Here is a 20703-nt window from a genome sequence, read left to right on the forward strand (position 1 = left end):
CGCCAAAATGCGGCACTGTTGTTCCACAGAGTCCCAACTCTAAAGCTGTTCATATTTGAGGAAGTTGCCCAAAGTAGGGGTGTTCAAAGGATGAATCAGGTAGAATGTTTCATATTAAAGGAGAGGCAGCAAGAACATATTGCAAGATGTCCGAAGACAGGTCTACACCCTATGTTCAGACGCAAGAATTCGGAGCATTCATTTTGGGGCCTGAGCATCTTTAGGTGAACCAGAAGGCTCACACCATCTCAGTGAAGTATCCTGTGGGTGGTTAGTGTAAAAGGAGAGAATCTGGTCATTCTTGGGGCAGAGAGTGCTAAATATTAATGAGGCCATGCATGGAAATGACCAGGCCCTTGACTGAATTCAGTTGGATCAATTCTATTACAAATCCCAGGGCGATGAAATCAAAGTCAAGGAGGAGATGCCTGAGGCTGAAGCCCAGCAAGAGAGAATGCTGATTAATTGTTGATTAAGAGAGAAATGTGCCTCTAGAGGTCTCAGCCTCTCAAGAAGGTCAAAGGAAAACCGGAAACCTGGGGACAGGAGATTCTGGTGCACACTGCAGGTGGAAGGGGGCCTTCCTGACCCCAAAACCCACAGAGCCCCCTGCTCTGAGTGAAGGGTGAGCTGCCTCAGTGGGGATAGGGGCAGTGGGTGCAACTCAGAGGCCGCAAATCCAACCGTGCATTAGCACCCGGGGCCCCTCCCACCCCATCTACTGAATCAGAATTCCCTGGGTAGATGCGGGAAATCCGGAATTGGTGTTCTTAGCAAGCTTCGCAGGACTCCAGAGCTGCCTGGCCCTGGCTGAACAGACCTGCATTTGGGAATCAGGGCCTTGCGACCCAACACTGTGCCCAAGCCAAACCCGGTAGCCTCAAAGGTCCCCCAAAACCTGGCGGATGGAGGGATTTTTGTGGACTCCATGTAGAAAAAAAAATAGAAAGCTGCAAACACTGGCTCTGCAGAGCCTGCTTCTCACCTTCCGTAGCCACACTGCTACTTTGCTGGGGGAAGCCCCATTCCTGCTCTGCAGCGGGTCGCTGGGCCCTGCTGCGCATGTCACCTACTTCTTCTATTCCGACTTCCTGGGCATTTTGTGGTAATGATATTTGAGGGAGAAACACTGAGCTCGAGGGATCAGCGAAGGGGTCAGGGACTGTTAGATGAAATGGGCGTGATGCAACCCTGATGCTACCGTCAGCATGGGGACAGGAGATGGGGCTTGGCTCAGAGCTTGCCAAGCTCTCAGAGGACGAGAGCCCCGAGTAAGGGAGGACGTCCTGAAGGGGACCAAGAGATTAAAGTATAACAGTAACTCCTCCTGTGGCGATGGACAAAGCGACAATGGGCTAATGCTGAAGGTCAACCTCCTAATGTGCACTTTGGAACAGTGAGGAAACATTCTATAGAGTTTTCCAGTCACGCCTTGTCCAGCTACTCTCCGTGATCCCCTGTCCTGAGAACAGCTACAGTGGCCTTGTCTGCACTAGGTGAGTTGGGGGGCGGGTTGCTCACAGCACAGATAAGCTCCAGGGCCAGACCTCTGGGAGGCCCAGCCACATGGCTCTGGGAAGGCTGGTCAACCCCTCTGTGCCTCCATTTTTAACCTGGGAAACTGGGAAAATCATGGCAGCTCCAGGTAGGGCAGTGATGAGGATTAAATGAGTTAACAGGTGTAGAATGCTTAGTATCTGGCATCTAAGGGCTTAAGTATTGAGTATCTGGCATTTAAGTTTTTAGCTACTGTTGGTGTCATTATTGAACTGTGTCTCCTGGTTAAAGCTGAGGCTCAAAAAATAGGTGTCTTGGCCAGGCGTGGTGGTTCACGCCTGTAATCCCAGCACTTTGGGAGGCCAAGGCGGGTGAACTGCCTGAGCTCAGGAGTTTGAGACCAGCCTGGCTAACACGGTGAAACCCCATCTCTACTGAAATACAAAAAGTTAGCCGGGCGTGGTGGTGCATGCCTGTTAATCCCAGCTATTTGGGAGGCTGAGACAGCAGAATTGCGTGAACCCGGGAGGCAGAGGTTGCAGTTAGCCGAGATTGTGCCATTGCACTCCAGCCTGGGTGACAGAGCGAGACTCCTCTCCGAAAAACAAAAAACAAAAAACAGGTGTCTCTCCAAGCTGGGACAATCAATTCTGGTCTCCTGGAAATGGGACCCTGGGAGCCTGGGAGCTGCTGGCTGTGAGTCGGGTGAAGGCAGCTTCAGAGAGCAGGCATCTGGCCCCCAGGGCTCAGGTCCCAGGGATTCTGGCTCCTGCCCTGCCTGGGACTTAGTTGTTGAACTTCCCCTTAGCCCTGCATCCTTCCAATAAGTTGTTTTTCTTAAGCCAGTGTAGAGTTCATTCTGTTGCTTCCAAAAGAAACTTCACTAACCCCAACCTGAGAAGGACTGAAAGGCTGAGAGCCACAGGAGGGGCTGAGTATGGTGGAGAAACAGCAGCGCATATCCTGGCCTAAGAGGGCTGAGGGAGCCCTGAACTCTCCCATGCTCTGGGCGCTGCAGCTGGGGTAGCTGCTACTGGCTCTACCTTGGCCTGTGTGCATCACTGCACCCCAGGTTGCTGAGGAAGGCTGCTTTCCTGACTTTCCCAAGCCTAGGATGGTTCTGCAGCTAAAGGTGTGTATGAGTACTGAACGCCACTGGCTGGGGAAAGGCAGGCACCAGACGAGGAATGCCCCTGCTCGCGAGGGCACGGCAGCTCCCGCATATGGAATGAGTTCAGTCTGCAGCTTCGAGGTTTGCACAAACATATATTTAAGGAACTTAAATGATACAAGACAAATGCTATCCTTTGCAAATCTTTAAACTTAAAAATGTGTGCTGCATATAGCTTTAAACAATATTTAAAGGATAGCTGAGCTGAAAAGTGTGCAGCTCTCTCTAAGGAATCCTGGCTCCTGGTGCGAATGACTTCGGGTGCCTCCCAGGGCCCTTTGGTTACTGCTAGAGAATGTTGCTTCCTGGTAGGGTTTCCACCAAAATATTTGCCTGGGGGGAAAAAGATGGTTTTTGGAGAGAGATGTCCTTGTAGCCTTGTGGAAGGGACAGCTTCATTTTCTTTTCCTCACAGAGTGCCTAATTTTGGGAGGGCTCCAGCCTGTTCTCTGTCCTCAGGTCACCAGACCCTAGCAGTAAGTATGGTCTGGCCCCTGTCAACCAGAATGCTCGCCCTGTCATGTGACTGCTGTGACTCCATTTTTCCCGAAGGTAAGGTCTCCTCCTTCCGAGAGAGCACAGTGTGAGCTGCGTGCTGCTTGTGTGTCTTTCTCGTGGAGCAGCCAGGACACTGTGGGCACCACGACCCCCTGCCCCCAGGCCCACAGGAACGCTGGCTCTGACGTCAAAGCTGCTTGGAAGCTGCATCGTCACGATGGTACTGTTGGGGACAGACCAGGACTTGAAAACGGAGCTGTTTTAGCAGGGTGCTGAGAAGCCGTGTTTCACAAGCATTTCTTCAGAGGAAAGGCAGCTGGGGTAACTCCAAAGTCAGGGAAAAAGAACTTCCGATACAAATGTCAGAAAGGGTGATGCTGCCTTGGGTTGGGAAGTGGACGGCGGGGAGCATGAGCCTGCAGCTGTCACCATCTCCCCTTCAGGCAGAGCCTCTCAGCAAAAGGGGCCCCATCCAGGCAATGCCACGAGCTCTTGGGAGAGCGTCCCAGGGCGCTGACCCTCACCGTGCAGGCTGGCCTGAGGCACTGGGCTGGAAAAGTCCTAATGACCCCATCCTGCCTCCACTCTTCACCCGCAGTGGCAGCCCCTGAATGGGGCCTGCGCCCACTGGGCCTTACATGTGGTCACCACCCAGGAAGAGTTCCCAGTTCCTGTAGCCACCTTCGGTGTCAGACGTGAGATCCTCCTGAGAAGTAACAGCTGCTCCCATCTAGACAAAAGCTTCTTGGCGTTCCCTTTCCTTCCCTTTTCCGTTGCGCCATCACGCAGGTGCAGGCTGGCTTGGGTGCGGTTCGTGGCGGAATTAGCGGGAGGCGCAGATTTCTTCTGGTTTAGTCTCCACATTATTCCACTGTGAGCATGAGCAAGGGAAATGCTAAATAGATGCTACAAAATCTACGGTGAGCCGCTGAGTTTATTCAGAAGGTTATGTTCTCAGCCTTTATTCCAGGGCCCAATTTTCAGGACAAGCCTTCGCGGGACAGGAGGAGTCCCCTGAAGAGAGCAGCGCGTGAGCAGAGAAACACGCACGGCTTGGTCTCGCTGCCCGGCAGCTGATTCCAAGGAGGGGCTGGGAGGGGCTGATTTCACCCTTCCCCAGCAAGACTCGGAGGAGGTTCTTCCTACACAAGAAGCCCACCTGACCACCAGGGCTTCCTGGAAGGGAGTGGTGCTAGATGTCAGCCAGAAACTCCCCCGACCAGGTATTCTTCCAGGCTCGGGCATAAAGAACCAGGAGGCTTTTATTGTCTATCAATCAACCTAGTTGGAAGCAGAGCCATTGTAAAGGCAGAGAGGTATTGATCACAGAATTAAAGAAGGAAACGCTGCTTATACAATGTGCTGTTAAGCAGAAGCCTCCCCTGGCTACTTCAATAACATCCTCGGTAAGGATCGCCTGCAGTCACTGGCTGGACACTTTCTATTGTACTAGCTCCCATACAGCAACATTTCTAGCAGCAGAAAAACAGGAAAACCGCTCTCCAGGGAGATGTTCCTGTCCTGTCCTGGCCCCAAATTACCTGGCACCAGGCTATCACACTCCACCAATACTTCGCTGGCCTGGGTTTTCAGGGGTGGCACGATGATGGTTCGGGGGTTCCCCGTGCAGTGATTCTCCAGGCTCCCCTTGGTGTCAAAGGCGTTGGCGTTGTTGTGCCCGGTGCGCTGCTGCACGGAGTAGGGGCTGGTGTTGCTGGAGGAGTCGGAGTAGGGGGAGTCGTGGACCGTGACACAGCTGATGACGTTTTTTCTTTGCTTGGAGACAGTGCTGAAAATGCAAAGGGAGAAGTTAGAGGTGGGAGAAGGCCATGCGGTGAGACACCCAACTAGCATTTCGTGCCCTGGGGCAGGGGAGGGAGGCAGAGGAGAGAGGGCAGGAACAGGGCTTTTGCTCGCCCTAACCCCCTGGGAAGGCTGGGCATGCAAATGTCCGCTGTGTAGCCGGCAGCAGGGGGACATGTGAAGACATGGAGAAGGGGGTGGTGCTGGACCCACAGGTGCTTCTGGAGACTAGGGAGTGTGAGGCTTCTGGGCTGGCCTGGGCTCTTCCTGCGCAGCAGAGCTCAGCAGAGCGGCAGGGGAGGCACCTGCAGCCCAGAGCTGTGTACAACCCCCGTGGGCCCACCAGAATGGAACATCTGAGCAAGGAGAGAACCAGCAAGAACCCAGCAACCTGGGGACCTGGGTTAGGAGTCAACCTTGCTGGGAGAAGAATGTCATAAGTTTAGGTTTGGTGCCTGTGGCCTGGCAAAGCTTATGCAGGAGGGAGCAGAATGTCCAAGGAATGGGATGCAGTGTGAGGCTCTGAGGAGGCTGCACCCACACAGCACAGTGCAGACGTGCCGTGGAGAATGCAGAGCTGGAGTTGACACCCTCTGCCTCTCCTTGCTCTGAGTGTGCTCTGTGGGCTGTGTGCAGGCCACTAGGACCTCTGCATTTCCCTTTTCAGGAGCCAGGCCCACCTATGGCTTTTCCACTGCCTGGGCAAGGATCGGGGGAGATGGTACTGCACTGGGGTCTGGTGGGAAGGCCCCTGCCACGTTGATGCTGTGTGAAAGCCACTCTGACACCCTGGCCTTCATCTTACATATGGAACTTCATACAATAGGGAGGCACTGGCTTTGGATGGCTCTTGGCCAGCATGTTTGTTCAGAGATGTTTAAGTTAGTGTGGTTACTTTGGGAACTACTTCTGTCTGTCTTCAAACTCAGTGAGAGGCTGCTGGCACGATGGATGTGAAATTTATTGTCTATTGTGTGCTTATATAAGGCTTTAAAAATGAATGTGCATCTATTTTTATATATTGATCATTTATTTTTAAGAAATGAAAATTGCCTAGGCAAGCTGGTCAGTTTCCAGCTAACTGGATGAGAGAAGCCGCTGGTATTTATAGAGCCTCATAGAGTCACAGCCACCTCCGGGTATACTGCTTGAGGCCACACAGCCAGGTCAGGCTCTTCCCATGATGGATCTCCACCACCCTAGGGGCAGCAGGGAAGTGGCCAAGTTCCAGAGCCCACAGCAGCCAGGCAGGAGGGACAGAAGAACAGAGCCCTGCTGCTGTGCTACAGAAGGCTGGGGGAGCTGTGAGGTGCAGTCCCCAGGAGGCGCTGGCCCTGCTCCCCAAAGCCCAGTGCTCCTGACATCTAGACTGGATAATTCTTCCAGTGGCTGGACACTGTCCTCTCTGGTTCAGGGTGCCTAACCGTGTTTGTGGGTGAGAACATGAACCTTGCAGTCAGCTATCTAACGTCAACATGTGCTGCTGACAGGGTGGTGGGCAGCTATTTAACCTCTCAGTGATTCAGCGGCCTCATCAGTAAAAGGTAGGTAACAATTGGACCTATATCATAGGCTTGTTTTGATAATTAAGTGAGAAAGCACATGTGCTTTAAACGATACACAACACATGATAAGTATTCCATAATGGCTGCTATGATTCTTCTTCTTACAAGTTGTGTTACCTTATTTAACATGTGAAAACAGGTTTGCAAAAAACTTATCTAGGCAAAGAGAATTCTATCAGGGTGAGGACTTGCTCGAAAAGTTTCCTTTTTTCTAGTCTGTGAATAAACCAGAAGATTGAAAGGAAAGAAAATTAAAACTCATGATATCTTGGAGATCTATGTGGGGTACTACAGGGAATAGCTGCTATACAAAGAAATACGTGTCTCTGCCCTCGAGGAGATTAAAATCTCAGTGGAGGACTGTATAAAAACATGACAAGTTAAATAGTAAAAGCTTTAAAATAACCAGTTAGAGAGAATAATGGATGTCACAAAGCCTCCGTGATTAACTGTCAGATGAATCGTGCAGATGATAATTGTTAAGAACTCAAAAGAAGGTGACGAATGAATTGGTTGCATATATTTACGGCTCTTCACATTAACTTAAAGTAGATACATTTTAATTAATACAGACCCACACCTCCCAGTTATGACAGTTTAAATGTGAAATGTCCATATGCTTGTTCCTCAAAAAGCTAAACACAGAGTTACCATATAGCAATTCCATTCCTAAGTATGTACTTAAAGGATTGGAAACAGGTACTCAGATACAGGTAAGCCAATGTTCACTGCAGCACTATTCAAAATACCAAGAGGTGGAAACGACCCAAATGTCCATCGACTGGTGAATGGATAGAAAATGTGGTGTATCCATACAGTGGAATACTATTCAGTCATAAAAATGAATGAACGCTGGGAGGGGTGGATCATGCCTGTAATCTCAGTGCTTTGGGAGGCTGAGGTGGCAGGATTGCTTGAGGCCAGGAGATCAAGACCAGCCTGGGCAACACAGTAAGAACCCATCTCTACAAACAATTAAAAAAATAAGCGAGGTATGGTGGTGTGTGCCTGTAGTCCTAGCTGTTTGGGAGGCTGAGGTGGGAGCCCAGGAGTTTGAGGCTGCAGGGAGCTATGATCACACCACTGCACTCCAGCCTGGGTGACAGAGTGAGACTCTGTCTCCAAAAAAAAAAAAAAGAAAAAAAAAAGTTCTGATACATGCTGCAATATGGATGAATCTTGAAAACATTAAATGAAATAAACCAGACACAAAAGGACAAATAGTTTGTTTGAGTCTACATATATGAAATATCTAGAATAGGCAAATTCATACAGACAGAAAATACATTAGAGGTTACCAGAGGTTGGGGGCTAGGGGAGAGGAGAGTGGGAAGTTATTGATTAATGGTATAGTTTTTGGTTGGGGCAATGGAAAAGTTCTGAAAATAGATAATGGTGATGACTATACAGCATTATGAGTATAATTAATATCACTGAATTTACACTTAAAAATGGTTGAAATGTCAAATTTGTTATATATATTTTACAATTAAAAATTAATAGCCTAAAACCACTGAATTGTGCACATTCAATGGGTGAACTGTACAGTATGGTACATGAATTACATCTCTATCAAAAACAAAGTCCAGGCCGGGTGAGGTGGCTCATGCCTGTAATCCCAGCACTTTGGGAGGCTGAGGCAGGTGGATCCCCTGGGGTCACAAGTTCGAGATCAGCCTGACCAACATGGTGAAACTCCGTCTCTACTAAAAATACCAAAAATTAGCCAGATGTGGTGGCAGGTGCCTGTAATCCTAGCTACTCAGAGGCTGAGGCAGGAGAATCACTTGAACCCAGGAGGCAGAGGTTGCAGTGAGTCAAGATTGTGCCATTGTACTCCAGCCTGGGCGACAGAGCAAGACTCTGTCTCACAAAAAAAAAAAAAGGCAAAAGAGATTGAGAGTCTTGGGCACTTTGCAGCTGTACATCAGGGCTCAGCAGAGACACCTAGAGAGTGGGAGGGCACTGACATCCAGTACAAGAATTACAAAGTGGGAGCTACGTGCGGTAGCTCACCCCTGTAATCCCAGCACTTTGGGAGGCCAAGGTGGGAGGACTGCTTGAAGCCAGAAATTTGAGACCTGCCTGGGCAACACAGTGAGATCCCATCTCTACAAAAATAAAAACATTAGCTAGGCATGGTGGTGTGCGCCTGTAAGTCCTAGCTGCTCAGGAGGCTGAGGCAGGAAGATGGCTTGAGCCCCGGAGTTTGAGGCTGCAGTGAGCTGTGGTCATGTCACTGCACTCCAGTGTGGGTGACAAAGAGACCCCCACTCTAAAAAAAAATTAAAAATAAAAATAATTAGGTACGGGGTGTCACACCTGTAATTAGCACTTTGGGAAGTCAAGGCAGGCAGATCATTTGAGGTCAGGAGTTTGAGACCAGCCTGGCCAACATGGTGAAACTTTGTCTCTACTAAAAATAAAAAATCTGCTGGGCATGGTGGCTCACACCTGTAATCCCAGAACTTTGGGAGGCCAAGGTGGGCGGATCACTTGAGGTCAGGAGTTCCAGACTAGCCTGGCCAACATGGCAAAACCCCGTTTCTACTAAAAATACAAAAATTAGCCAGGCGTGGCAGTGTGCACCTGTAATCCCAGCTACTAGGGAGGCTGAGACAGGAGAATCGCTTGAACACGGTAGGTGGAGGTTGCAGTGAGCGGAGATCGCACCACTACACTCCAGCCTGGGCGACAGTGAGACTCTGCCCACCACGCCCCGCCCCCGCAAAAAAAAAAAAAAAAAAAAAAAAATCCTGGGTGTGGTGGCACATGCCTGTAATCCTAGCTTCTTGGGAGGCTGAGGTGGGAGATTGCTTGAACCTGGGAGGTGAGGTTGTAGTGAGCTGAGATCACACCACTATACTCCAGCCTGGGAGACAGAGCCAGACTCCGTCTTAAAAAAAAAAAAAAAGATTGTTGTCTACCAATAACAACAAAAAACAGTATCTCAACATATTTTATAAATATAAACTAAGTAAAAAAAAAAAAAAAAAAAAAAGAATTAGGAAGTGGGACTCCAGGAGGTCTCTGAGCTAGGAGGTAGGGAGGAGGGATCTGAGAGCAGGGAGACGCGGGAGGCTGAGGACAAGGAGGGAGCAGGAGGGAAGGAGAGCTGCCTTAACAAGACAAAGGCAGTGAAACCTGCAGCTGTCTTCTGGGATGAGTGGTGGGGAGCAATGGGAAACAACTGGTCTGCTGCAGTCTCTTGTGTAATAAGGGAACTCCTCCCACCCAGCACTGTTTCAAAGTGCTTGAGGGCCAGGGGAAGAGCTGGGAGCCATGACTGGGAGCAGCTGCTGGTTCCTGAGGGGAGGTGAGGAGGAGATGGCGCTGCCCTGCCCTTTACTCTTAGTTTCAGGCACAGCTACTCCTGAATGATGAACATGCCTCTGGTCATTTCACGAAACACAGACATGTTCTGTTGCAGGTGCACATTCTGTCGGCAGAGGACCCCAGGTGAGGATGGAGGCTGACTCCCAAATGTGTCCTGGGAGCTGGTGCTGCAGTCCTAGCTCTGATGTTCCTTTACTGGTGTGGCTCTGGACAGTGTCCTGGATAACCTGTAACATCCATCCAGCTCCAACCTGCTCCGAAACTCATTGAGAGAGATTACTCATGGCATTAAAAGAGCCATTGTGAGGATCTCTGAAAGATTCCTAGAGACATTTTAAAATAGGAATGGTCTAGCCCTAATCTGGGGAGGAAAGAGATCCTTTTAGTAGATGTACTTTACATATAGACCCAGAGCTGGCCAGTTCTTGCTGATCATATCTTCCTTAGGATCTGAGTAGTTTAGAAAATGAGCAATTTTTTTTAAAAAAACAAAAAGACAAAAACACACACTAATTTCAGCAAAACTGTAATCTGTCCTTGAGTAAAATTCCAATTGGGCATATTTGGAGCTCTTCACTCAAATGTGGAAATTGTGGAGAAGCTTCAGCTTAACGTGAAAAAGAATTTTCTAACTAGAACTATCTTAAGACACAATAGCCACTTCATGAGTCACTGAGCTTCTTGTCACTGAAGAATGGCTTTCTGGCATGAGTCTTGTAAGAGCGGACAGCTTGGCCTGGGTGACCTGTGAGAACTGAGGGCCATCTACTTGATGGAAACCCAACAGGTAGTGAGTCTCCCACCAAAGAGACTGAAGAATCTGCATGTCAGCGTCTAGTTATCTACAAGGAGTGTGGGATAAAACCTTTATAAACCCTTCCCGGGTCCCATCCCTTTGTTGTAGCTGGGAGCCCCTAGCTTAATGGGCAAATATGTACAGCACGGCTTGATGCTGATTTGCCTACCTTTTTGGATTTACAAGTGGCACATTTATTCACACAAGGTGAATTCATTTGCTAGCTGTTTTTCATCTCTTCCATTGTGAGAAAGCTCTGCGCTTTACCTGAACACACTATGCAGATTAGAGAACTAATGGGAAGCTGTGAAATGAGTCACTTTAGAAATGAGCACACATTTGAGATGACTACTGCAGATTCTTTAGGCTCATATCTATCAATACTACTGGGATTCATTCCATGACTGCATCTAATTATTATTGACAGCTTATCAATTCCATTATGACTTGGTTAATGCAAGTGAGAGAGGTAGCGATAGGAGCAGAATGAGAAATATTTGCTGAAATGGGCTTGAAAGAACATCACTTCTGAATAAAGAACAAAGCTGTCAGAGTTCACAATTGCATTATGTTGTCATGGCAATAGATAACTTTCATCATTTTAAAATGATGAAAATAAATAAGGAGCTAAAAAGTAAAGAAATCCCTAAAGGAGAAAACACTGGGAGAAGATCAGATATAACCTGTGACCCCTTCCCTGTAGGGTCTTATCTGGAATGTATCTCTGATTTCTATTTGCTAATCTGAGTCAATTTCATCCTTCAAGACCAGGGTCAAAACTCATCTCCTCCAGTAACTTCTTTCACCCTTCTGATTTCATAGTCAATGCTATATGTTCTATTACTATGATGCTGATTATTAAGTACAGGTAACATTTATTGGATGCATACTAACTACGGCTTAAAGTGCTTTATATGTGTTATCTCCTTTGATCATCATGGAAAGATGATGTGGTAAAGAATATGACTACTTTTGGCTGGGCACAGTGGCTCATGCTGGTAATTCCAGCGTGCCTCCAGACCAGAGAGTTCCTTCCTGATACCTGCTGACTTAGAGTCATCAGAGAGAAAAAAAATCTTCATTTTAATATGGCACATACATTCCATTCAAATGATTATTATTATTTTTAGAGGCAGGGTCTCACTCTGTCATCCAGACTGTAGTATCGTGTTGTGAGCAGAGCTCACTGCAGCCTCGAACTCCTGGGTGGAAGCAATCCTCCCATCTCAGCTTCCCAAGTAGCTGGGACTACAGGCACGTGCCACTGCTGGTACCACTTCCCCAGTAGCTGGGACTACAGGCACGTGCCACTGCTGGTACCACTTCCCCAGTAGCTGGGACTACAGGCACGTGCCACTGCTGGTACCACTTCCCCAGTAGCTGGGACTACAGGCACGTGCCACTGCTGGTACCACTTCCCCAGTAGCTGGGACTACAGGCACGTGCCACTGCTGGTACCACTTCCCCAGTAGCTGGGACTACAGGCACGTGCCACTGCTGGTACCACTTCCCCAGTAGCTGGGACTACAGGCACGTGCCACTGCTGGTACCACTTCCCCAGTAGCTGGGACTACAGGCACGTACCACTGTGCCTGGGGAATTAAAATTTTTTTTTTTGTAGAGACAGGGTCTTGCTATGTTGCCCAGGTTGGTCTCAAACTCCTGGCCTCAAGTGATCCTCCCACCTTGGCCTCCCAATGTGCTGGGATTCCAGGTGTGAGCCACCATGCCTGGCTCCTCCTTTCAAATTGTATTATCTGCATATTTATGTCTATGTTTATGTCTACACGTGTGTATATAAACACACATATATCACCAGTAAGATCATTTTTTATATGACTACTTTCTAGAGAAATCAGAAACAGGGTCGCGGAAGGAGCCAGGAGTAGTCACCTCGTCCTTGTGCCATCAGATGCAGCGGAAGGAAGTGTTTACTCTCCTTCCATCTTCTTCTGAAGCCCAGTCTCTCTCTTCCCAACTGGCCTGGGAGTTTTGACTCATCTCTCCTAATCACCTTCAATCTATCCACTAAGCACCACTCTGCCCTATGGTATCCAACCCTCTTCTCCCACCCCTCTTCCTCCCTCTTCCCTGTGGAAAGCCAGGAGCAAACCAGGAAGCTGTGGCACATCAGTGACAGCTTTGTAATGTGACAGCAGCTGGGGACAGTAGGGTGGAGTGTCTCTTCTTCAAAATACACCCCTAAACCATTCCACTCAACCCACTGGAGTGTCTTAAATGGAGCCCTGTAAAGAGGGTGTGGCGAAGTCAGCTGGACGAAAGATCCTTCCATCATCTCTCCAGGTGAGTCACATGACTGAAGTAGCTTTCAACTGGGGATGTATTGTACTCAAAATGGAGAGACACCAAAGTTCCTTCAAATGGCACTGTGTGTTTGGGTTCCTTTGTTCCTTCACTCAAGCCTGATTCCCACGTCCCCATGAGCACGGCAGGAGATTGGCTGTAAGTAGCTTCTCAACCAATGGCAGGATGGAGCAAGCTACATGGTTACAGGTAGCAACGGAGGCTAATCCCACTTTGGGTTTTTTGCCCATGCAGTAATAAATGAGTGTGTGTGGGTTTTGCTTCCTCTGTTAAGTGGATGTTAATTTTTCAGGCCAAAGTAATTTGAGCAGCAGCTTATCAGTTTTCTAACCTTGCTTTATCTACAATAATTTCTCTAGACTTTCAACTTAGTATAAAGGAGGAAAACATTTCGGGTCAAATTTTTTTTTTTATATATAGACACGTTAAGAGTGACCTAAGTAACTGTTTCTATATCTAAAATACTGAGTGATATTTATGAATCATTTTTCTTAAAGTTTTCATTTTTGGTAACGGTGGTTGAAACGGTGGCTGCTTACACAGGCGCAGTGAAGTGCAGCCTGCAGGAGGGCCTTGATGACCGAAGCAAAACAACGCACCTACCAGAAACATCCAGGTAACTCAATGAGTGAATCCATGAGTGACTCATGGAGCTGGACAAAATCACTTCTAACTGATCAGTTGACACAAGCCACTCTGGTTTACACACTTAAAAAATTACTCTCGGCCAGGCATGGTGGTTCACACCTATAATCCCAGTACTTTGGGAGGCCAAGGCAGGAGAATTGCTTGAGCCCAGGAGTTCAAGACCAGACTGGGCAACATAGTGAGACACTGTCTCCAGTTCTTACCAAAAAAAAAAAAAAAAAAAAATTACCCTAATGACTAAAGGTTGTATGCTACAGCCTTTACAAGACCATTTCAGCACAAGGTAAGGTTAGCAGGGGGTTCTAGATCAGGAGACGTGTACCTATAAACCGTCCAAGAGAGTCCAGGAGAGAAAAGACGGCTTGTTCAGTATGTGTAGACAATTAAATGCTTTTCTAATCAAAATTGTCTATAAATATTTAAAAGAAGACCAGTTCTACCACTTAATCCTGGGGGACCCAGAACAGTATCTGTTTGTCTCATCTTTTGGCCAATTCTCTAGCCAAGACCAGAGTCCCCTAGTCCACAGTAACTCACTGAAAAGGAGCCCCTGGCTCTTTCCTGACTTTCCTACTTTTAAAAGAGCTGACTCTGCCCTTCTCAGTGCCATGGCTCCAGCACCCTGACAAACACCCAGCACCAAGAGGGGGCTCAGTGGACAACACTCTAGACTCCCTGTGGCCCTGGCATGGTGCCCTGCACACAGTGGGTGCCACCACGGCATGGTGGCAGTCACGGGAGGGAGCAGGATGGAATTTGTATTTGTTGAATGAATGACTGAAATCAGTTATTTTTTGCCGGTTATTAAGTTTGCCATTTCTTCAAGAGTATGGCACCTCAGTCCCAACTCTGCCATTTAGAACCTTTATCAATTTGGGTGAGTCTCCTACCTTTCCTGAGCCTCAGTGTCTTCATCTATCAAATGAGAATAGGAATACCAGCCTCTCGTGCCCCATCAAATGACGGAGGAGCTAGTGCGGGTGCAACATCCGGTGGATGTTTGCTATGATTCTCCCGTCTTTAGCTCAGCGTCTCCCAGCATCTGCCTGCAACATGCCCTGGAGTTCTCACGAGTGGAGCTGCTGGCCAGCCATCTGCTGTGCAACTAACAGTGCCACATACGTGGGGTCAGGAATAATGATTTTTGCCTTGGCTTTCTTTTAAAAATTCTAGGCTGTATCGTCTAGTCCTAGAAGTTCAGTGACACACTCAATCAGGTCTAAAAGCCCCTTTGGTGGTGGAGGCACTGCCATCCCTCTGAAGGTCATCGGCTGCCTGACTCTGGCTGCCAAGCTGAGGCTGAGCCATGTTAGGGGAATTAACCAGCATTTCAGGCAAAGTTACAGGACTGGCACTGGGGTAAGTAGCAAATAGAAAATGAGGCTGGGAACACAGAAGGTGGGAATCAACATGCCCATGGCACAGGAGAAATCAGGCTCAGGAACGAGGATGATCAACGTGTAGGAGGGAAGGTCTCCGTTGCTCCAGCTGGGACACAGAAGGGCTGGGGAAGCTCTTCAGCTGGAGAGGGACCAGGTGACCCCTCCATGTGGCTGCACTTGGGGGTGCATCCTTGTTTTCCCAGGACTGATGCTTCCCCTTGAGCCCCTCAGTATCTCCTGACAAAGCTGACCACCCCCATCTAAGGGGAGATCCCTCTCCAACCCCCTTTCCATCCTGAAATCCCTTTTGGATAAGCTCCTGCACAGGGCTCTTGATCCTGTTCGCCTGCCTCAGAGGCTCTGCCCCATCAATCCCCTCACTTGAATTTGCAACCCCACCTCCTCTACAGTGTGGACCTGCAAGACCTTTAGCCTTCAAAACCCCCTCCCCTGCTATTCCTTTAAGCTTTTTCCCTTTGAGTCCCCCATGGTACTTTGCTCATTTTTATGGGACTGATACTCTGTTTTGTGTTATAATGATTTGTATGTGTTTCGTCTTGCTTATTACCCTGCAAACCTCATGAGGACACAGACTGTCTACCTTATTTATGTAACACCTGCAGTTCCCAGTATAATATCTTACACTAGTGGGGCCAATAAATACTGACTGTGTTAAATTTTATGATAATTCTGACTTCTAAGAACAAGTAATCATATTTCCCCACATTTTTTTTTCTCATTCCAAAATGTAGTCACAATAATGTGATCACAATTACACAGTGGTTTCTCTATAAATAAAACAGCTACTGGTTTCTGTTTTATCCTACTCAGACTCAAATACACTTTCCTGCCTTCTTGAGTGTGAAGACATTTTCTAAGGCAATAGCCATTGGATCTCTCTAGAAAACATTATTTTGGGAGCTCCCAGTCACAACTGCGGACAGCCGAGGCCTTTTGGATGACTCCCTAGCCTCAGTCTGCAGCTTCCCTATTCAGCCTGATGTGTCCAGCACATTTTCATGACCCTGGCAGGCTGGCAGTCCCCGCCACTCTTCACTGCAGGATGCTGTGGGACTCAGTGGCCACTGCTACTGTCTGTGGCTGTCCCTCACCTGTGCACCTGGCTCCCACTCCTAGGTTTCTTTGAGTTGTTCTCATGAAGGTCCTCACCTGCTGCCCAGCCTCTTGGTTCTATCATTTCCTTCTGGGGACCTTAGGGGCTGCCACGGAGGCAGGGACATGCTCGGGCTTTGCATTCCGCTCTCAGCCCTGTCAGCTGTCTGATTGGTGGAGAGACGGCTCTCTCATCCTCCTCCTCAGACACGCTATTCAATTCTCTCCTGGGCACAGATGTTGAGAGTCTGTGTCAACTCAGATCTCATACGTTAGGAATGAGATTCCAATCTAGCTGATTGTCAGATTTTAAATTGCTTTTGCTTTCCTCCATTTGTGGCAAAGGGCTGGGCAAGGCTGCTAGGCCCTTCTGATGACCAAGGCTACCCACGTGTGGGTGGCTGCTCCAGGCCAGGCTTTGGTTTGGGGCTGGGCAGGGCCATCCCCTTTGTGAAGAGACCACTGAGCCCACGTGAGGACTGAACCGACAGTATTCCTGGGTGGTGGGGTGGGGCACTGTAGAGAATGGCCCATTGACTCAACTTGAGGCTGTCATTAAAAAGGGATCTGAGGCCAGTTCTGGACTAGGCAGATGGGGAGCAAGGCAGTCCTGGGCTGCCAACGTATTCAGTGCTGTGCCTGGGCCTTTGACCTGGGTCCCCTCTGGCACCTGGCACAATGCCACGGCCACAAGTGCTCCACTACATTCTTCTCTGAAAGACAATGACAATTAGGCTGTACCTAATTGGTGGGAAGAGGACACTTGAAAGAGACATGTACTAACCCCACCCGGCAACAAACTAAAACCACTGGACTTCATTATAAAGAGAGAAGGGAATGTCCCATGCAGGAATAGTTATAATGAGAATGCTTTCATCAGTCTCTCTATACATTTTGTAATGATTTCAAATGTGAGAATTTATTATCTAATCAAAGGATTTGTGATTACTAATTAGTTACATTGTATCCAATCAGGAATTAATAATTCGAGCCTAATTGTGAATTAGAGTTCACATCCCGCTGCGGGATGCGTGCTGACGGGCAGCGCTGGGCTCGGGAGGGGCAGGCCTCCCTTCCCTGGCTCTCGGTCCCCATGCAAAGGAGCCAGTAGGGTGGGGTCATGAGATTTTGGGCTTTACAAGGCCACAGGGACTCTGGGGGTGCAGAAGGCCAGGAAGACAACTGTTCTAGAAGGGTTGCTCAGAACCTGAGCTGAGTGGCCCAAACAAAAACCACATTTTACTGAAGTCTGGCTGGGCAGTACAGAAAAAGAGGCTCTGGCGCCAGGGTTAATAGTTTTGTAAATATAATAAAGATTTCTTCCCTCTCCCCAGGAAGCACACAAAGACCAAAATGAATTATTATTACTTTGGGATAAACAGTAATGCTCTCTGGGTGAAGAGCCAACTGGCAATTTTGAAAGATTAGGTTAATCAGACACAGGGAAATTTCTGATTAATTGGACAATTACTTCATATTCTGAGTGAGCCAAGGCAATGTCAGAGAAATATCCTGACCAACTGGGAATAAATTCACTAGCTTGAGGCAGAGACTTTTAAACTTACAGAGGATGAAATACACTGGCATTGTGTGCCCGATTTTTATGGTCTCAAGTTCCCCAAATGTATAGGGCCTATAATTACTTTTTAAGACCAAAGTGATTCAACATTATTTTGGTTTTAAACAATTATGGAAAACCTGTTTGACATTCTCTTGAAATAACTTTAGGACCACAGTAGATGGCAAAACCAAACTTTAGGGGTCAGAAGAGAGGATCCTTCTGTTTGATGATGGAAGATGGTCAGATCCACACACAATGCAAACCCTCCCAGCTCCTTCCTGGAAGGCTAAGGTGGCACCGCCTCACCTGGTGGGGGCGTGTTTCTGTTCCTCCTCCTCGTCCGTGTCACTGCTGATGGTGATGACGCTGACCGTGGGGCTGGGGGTGTCGGGAATGACAATTGTCTGCCGCTGCCGCTCCCGGGTGGTGCTGGAGGCCACGTCGCCCCACCCACAGGTGACCGAGGTGCTGCAGGCCGGGCTACTGTGCACCATGGCGCAGCGGGGAGGTGTGTTCTCCTTGACACGCTTGGATCGCTGTGGGGAGCTGATGGCCTGAGAGGAGGACACCTCACAGGTGGAGACATTTCTGTAATGAGAAAACCACACTCGCACACAGAGGAAGGTCAGGCCCCACAAGTCCTTCGAAGGAGCCCAATTGCCTAAAAACACCTGCTTTGCCAAATCTCTGTAAAACAAGTCAGCGGCTGGACAATGAGTCTCCATCTGTGACTGGGAATGGGATCATTCAGTGAGCAGCTACACAGGCGTTCTCTGGGCTCTGGTTTGGATCTACATGCCTGCTCCCAGCAGGACAAAGGGAGCAGCCAGGGCTTTCGGAGCAGGGAGGGGCCTCTTGTGCCCCAGTCTCTACAGGTCTTGTAGGAGCAGATGTCATGCCAGGATTCCAATTGTGTTTGCTCCAACACAGTCCCTTGCCTTCAGGGTCAAGGCCCTACTTCTGAGCTCTGTCTTGTGTCATCCCTTCAAAGGTACTTAAGTCTTGTTTTGGGGGTGGTGGAAGAACTGGTGTTTGCCACATCAAGCTTTGGTTTCCTTGCTAATGGTTATTCTACTGAAACATTTATTCCTTAAGAGTTTCAGGATCTATGTATTTTATTTTATTTTATTTTATTTTTGAGACAGAGTCTGGCTCTGTTGCCCAGGCTGGAGTGCAGTGGTGCGATCTCGGCTCACTGCAAGCTCCGCCTCCCAGGTTCACGCCATTCTCCTGCCTCAGCCTCCAGAGTAGCTGGGACTACAGGTGCCCGCCACCGCGCCCGGCTAATCTTTTGTATTTTTAGTAGAGACGGGTTTCACGGTGTTAGCCAGGATGGTCTCGATCTCCTGACCTCGTGATCCGCCCGCCTCGGCCTCCCAAAGTGCTGGGATTACAGGCGTGAGCCACTGCGCCCGGCCAAGAGTTTCAGGATCTAAAGGACCTAACCTTGGTGACTAATGGTTCAGTTTTCCTTCTTTCCTCCTCTGGAAAAAGAACATGACCATCAAAAATATCTGTGTGCATATAATTGCTAAAAACCTTAAAAATGACTTTTTCTGCATTTTGTCTCATGGAGCCTCATGGGAGGCTCAGTCTAAATTGTAATAGAAAATTTGGAAAAGTGTAAGAGGAAAAAGCACTCTTAAAAAAAAGAGACCTTTTAATCTTAATTTTGACCAACTTGAAATTCCTTACTAAATTAACCAATGTGATTTTTGTTAACTTTAGGGGAAAAATACTTTCTCCCCTCCCCATTAGATCCTCACTGACTCTGGCACAGGTTGAACTTCTTTTATCTGAAATGCTTGGTCCAGAAGTGTTTTGGATTTTTGTTTTTTTCAGATTTTGGAATATCTGCATATAAATAATGAGATATCTTGGGGATGAAACCCAAGTCTAAATACAAAATTCTTCTGTTTCATATACACCTTATACACATAGCCTGAGGTCATTTTATACATTATTTTAAAATAATTTTGTGCATGAAACAAAGTTTTGACTGAGACCACATGTCTGGTGTGGAATTTTCCACTTATGGCATCATGTCAATCCTCAAAAAGTTCTGAATTTGGGACAATTTTGCATTTCTGGATTAGGGATGCTCAACCTGTAGTATCTATGCAGTGAGGGACTAATGCCAATGTATAACGAAACTCAGACTTTTATATGTCTTTAGAGATTCTAGCACCTTCTAGCTAAAGGGATGGCAGTAAAATGAAAATAATTCAATAAGGTAGATTTATTTTTCTATCTAGCTAGTGCCAGATGCATTGCTTGCTCCTTCCTAGGGACTGGTAATACGTTTCACTGGTAAGATTGTACCATTGTTTGTACTTACTATAAACCTATATATTTGTTGTTGCTAATACATTACGATTTTAAGATTATGTTTTTCACTACCAATGGTTTTAATATCTCCACTTGGCATTGTTAAGGAAAAGTACGCCTGGCCACATCGCCAACAAGGGAGAGACTACTGTTCTTTCAGACTGTTTTGCCTAAGGCATTGGTCTTAAAAATAAGCAAATACATAACTTTCACTATAATTATATCGATCTTGAAATGCACTGGCAATGAGCCTTCGTGAGGCCAGCTGGGTGGTGAGTAGACAAAAAGGAGGGACTTGCTAAACAGCTTGGGAGGCTAAGGGTTCTTACTGCCCCTACTCAGCCAAGGTGAACCACAAAGATGCTAAGCTCAGTCCTGGGACAGACTAGTGTTCCATGTGACCTTGCTGGGCATGACAGCCCATGAGGATCGAGACAGTGGACTTTGTTGCCACCCAGTCTAATAATGACATGGGTGAGCTGTCACAAGGCTGCCTCACAAAAGCGTTCTGGAAAGTTGCCAATGATCTGAGATAAATTTTCCTGAGTCGTCAGAAACACCCAAATAAGGAATATTGAAAGATGGCAACTTCAGCCCTTGGATGAATTTTTGAATGAGAATGAAAAGAAGAAGGCCTAGTTTCTGGTATCCGGTTATATGAGGAAGCAGAAAACCAAAAC

The 20703-nt window shown here is 47.8% G+C and overlaps 1 protein-coding gene across 4 annotated transcripts in view; it reads right to left on the reverse strand.

The window, feature by feature from the left end:
* The window catches only part of HIPK2 (homeodomain interacting protein kinase 2), a 220526-nt gene that overhangs the window by 17436 nt on the left and 182387 nt on the right, over positions 1 to 20703 (reverse strand). For all 4 annotated transcript variants that reach the window (XM_007983125.3, XM_007983123.3, XM_007983126.3 and 1 more), the window contains exons 12-13: positions 18002 to 18283; positions 4708 to 4955 (exon numbers count right to left, since the gene is read on the reverse strand). In XM_007983125.3, the coding sequence (XP_007981316.1) occupies positions 4708 to 4955; positions 18002 to 18283 (530 nt within the window). The remainder of the gene's footprint in view (positions 1 to 4707; positions 4956 to 18001; positions 18284 to 20703) is intronic.

This window comes from Chlorocebus sabaeus, chromosome 21, assembly GCF_047675955.1.
Source record: "Chlorocebus sabaeus isolate Y175 chromosome 21, mChlSab1.0.hap1, whole genome shotgun sequence".
Taxonomy (NCBI): domain Eukaryota; kingdom Metazoa; phylum Chordata; class Mammalia; order Primates; family Cercopithecidae; genus Chlorocebus; species Chlorocebus sabaeus.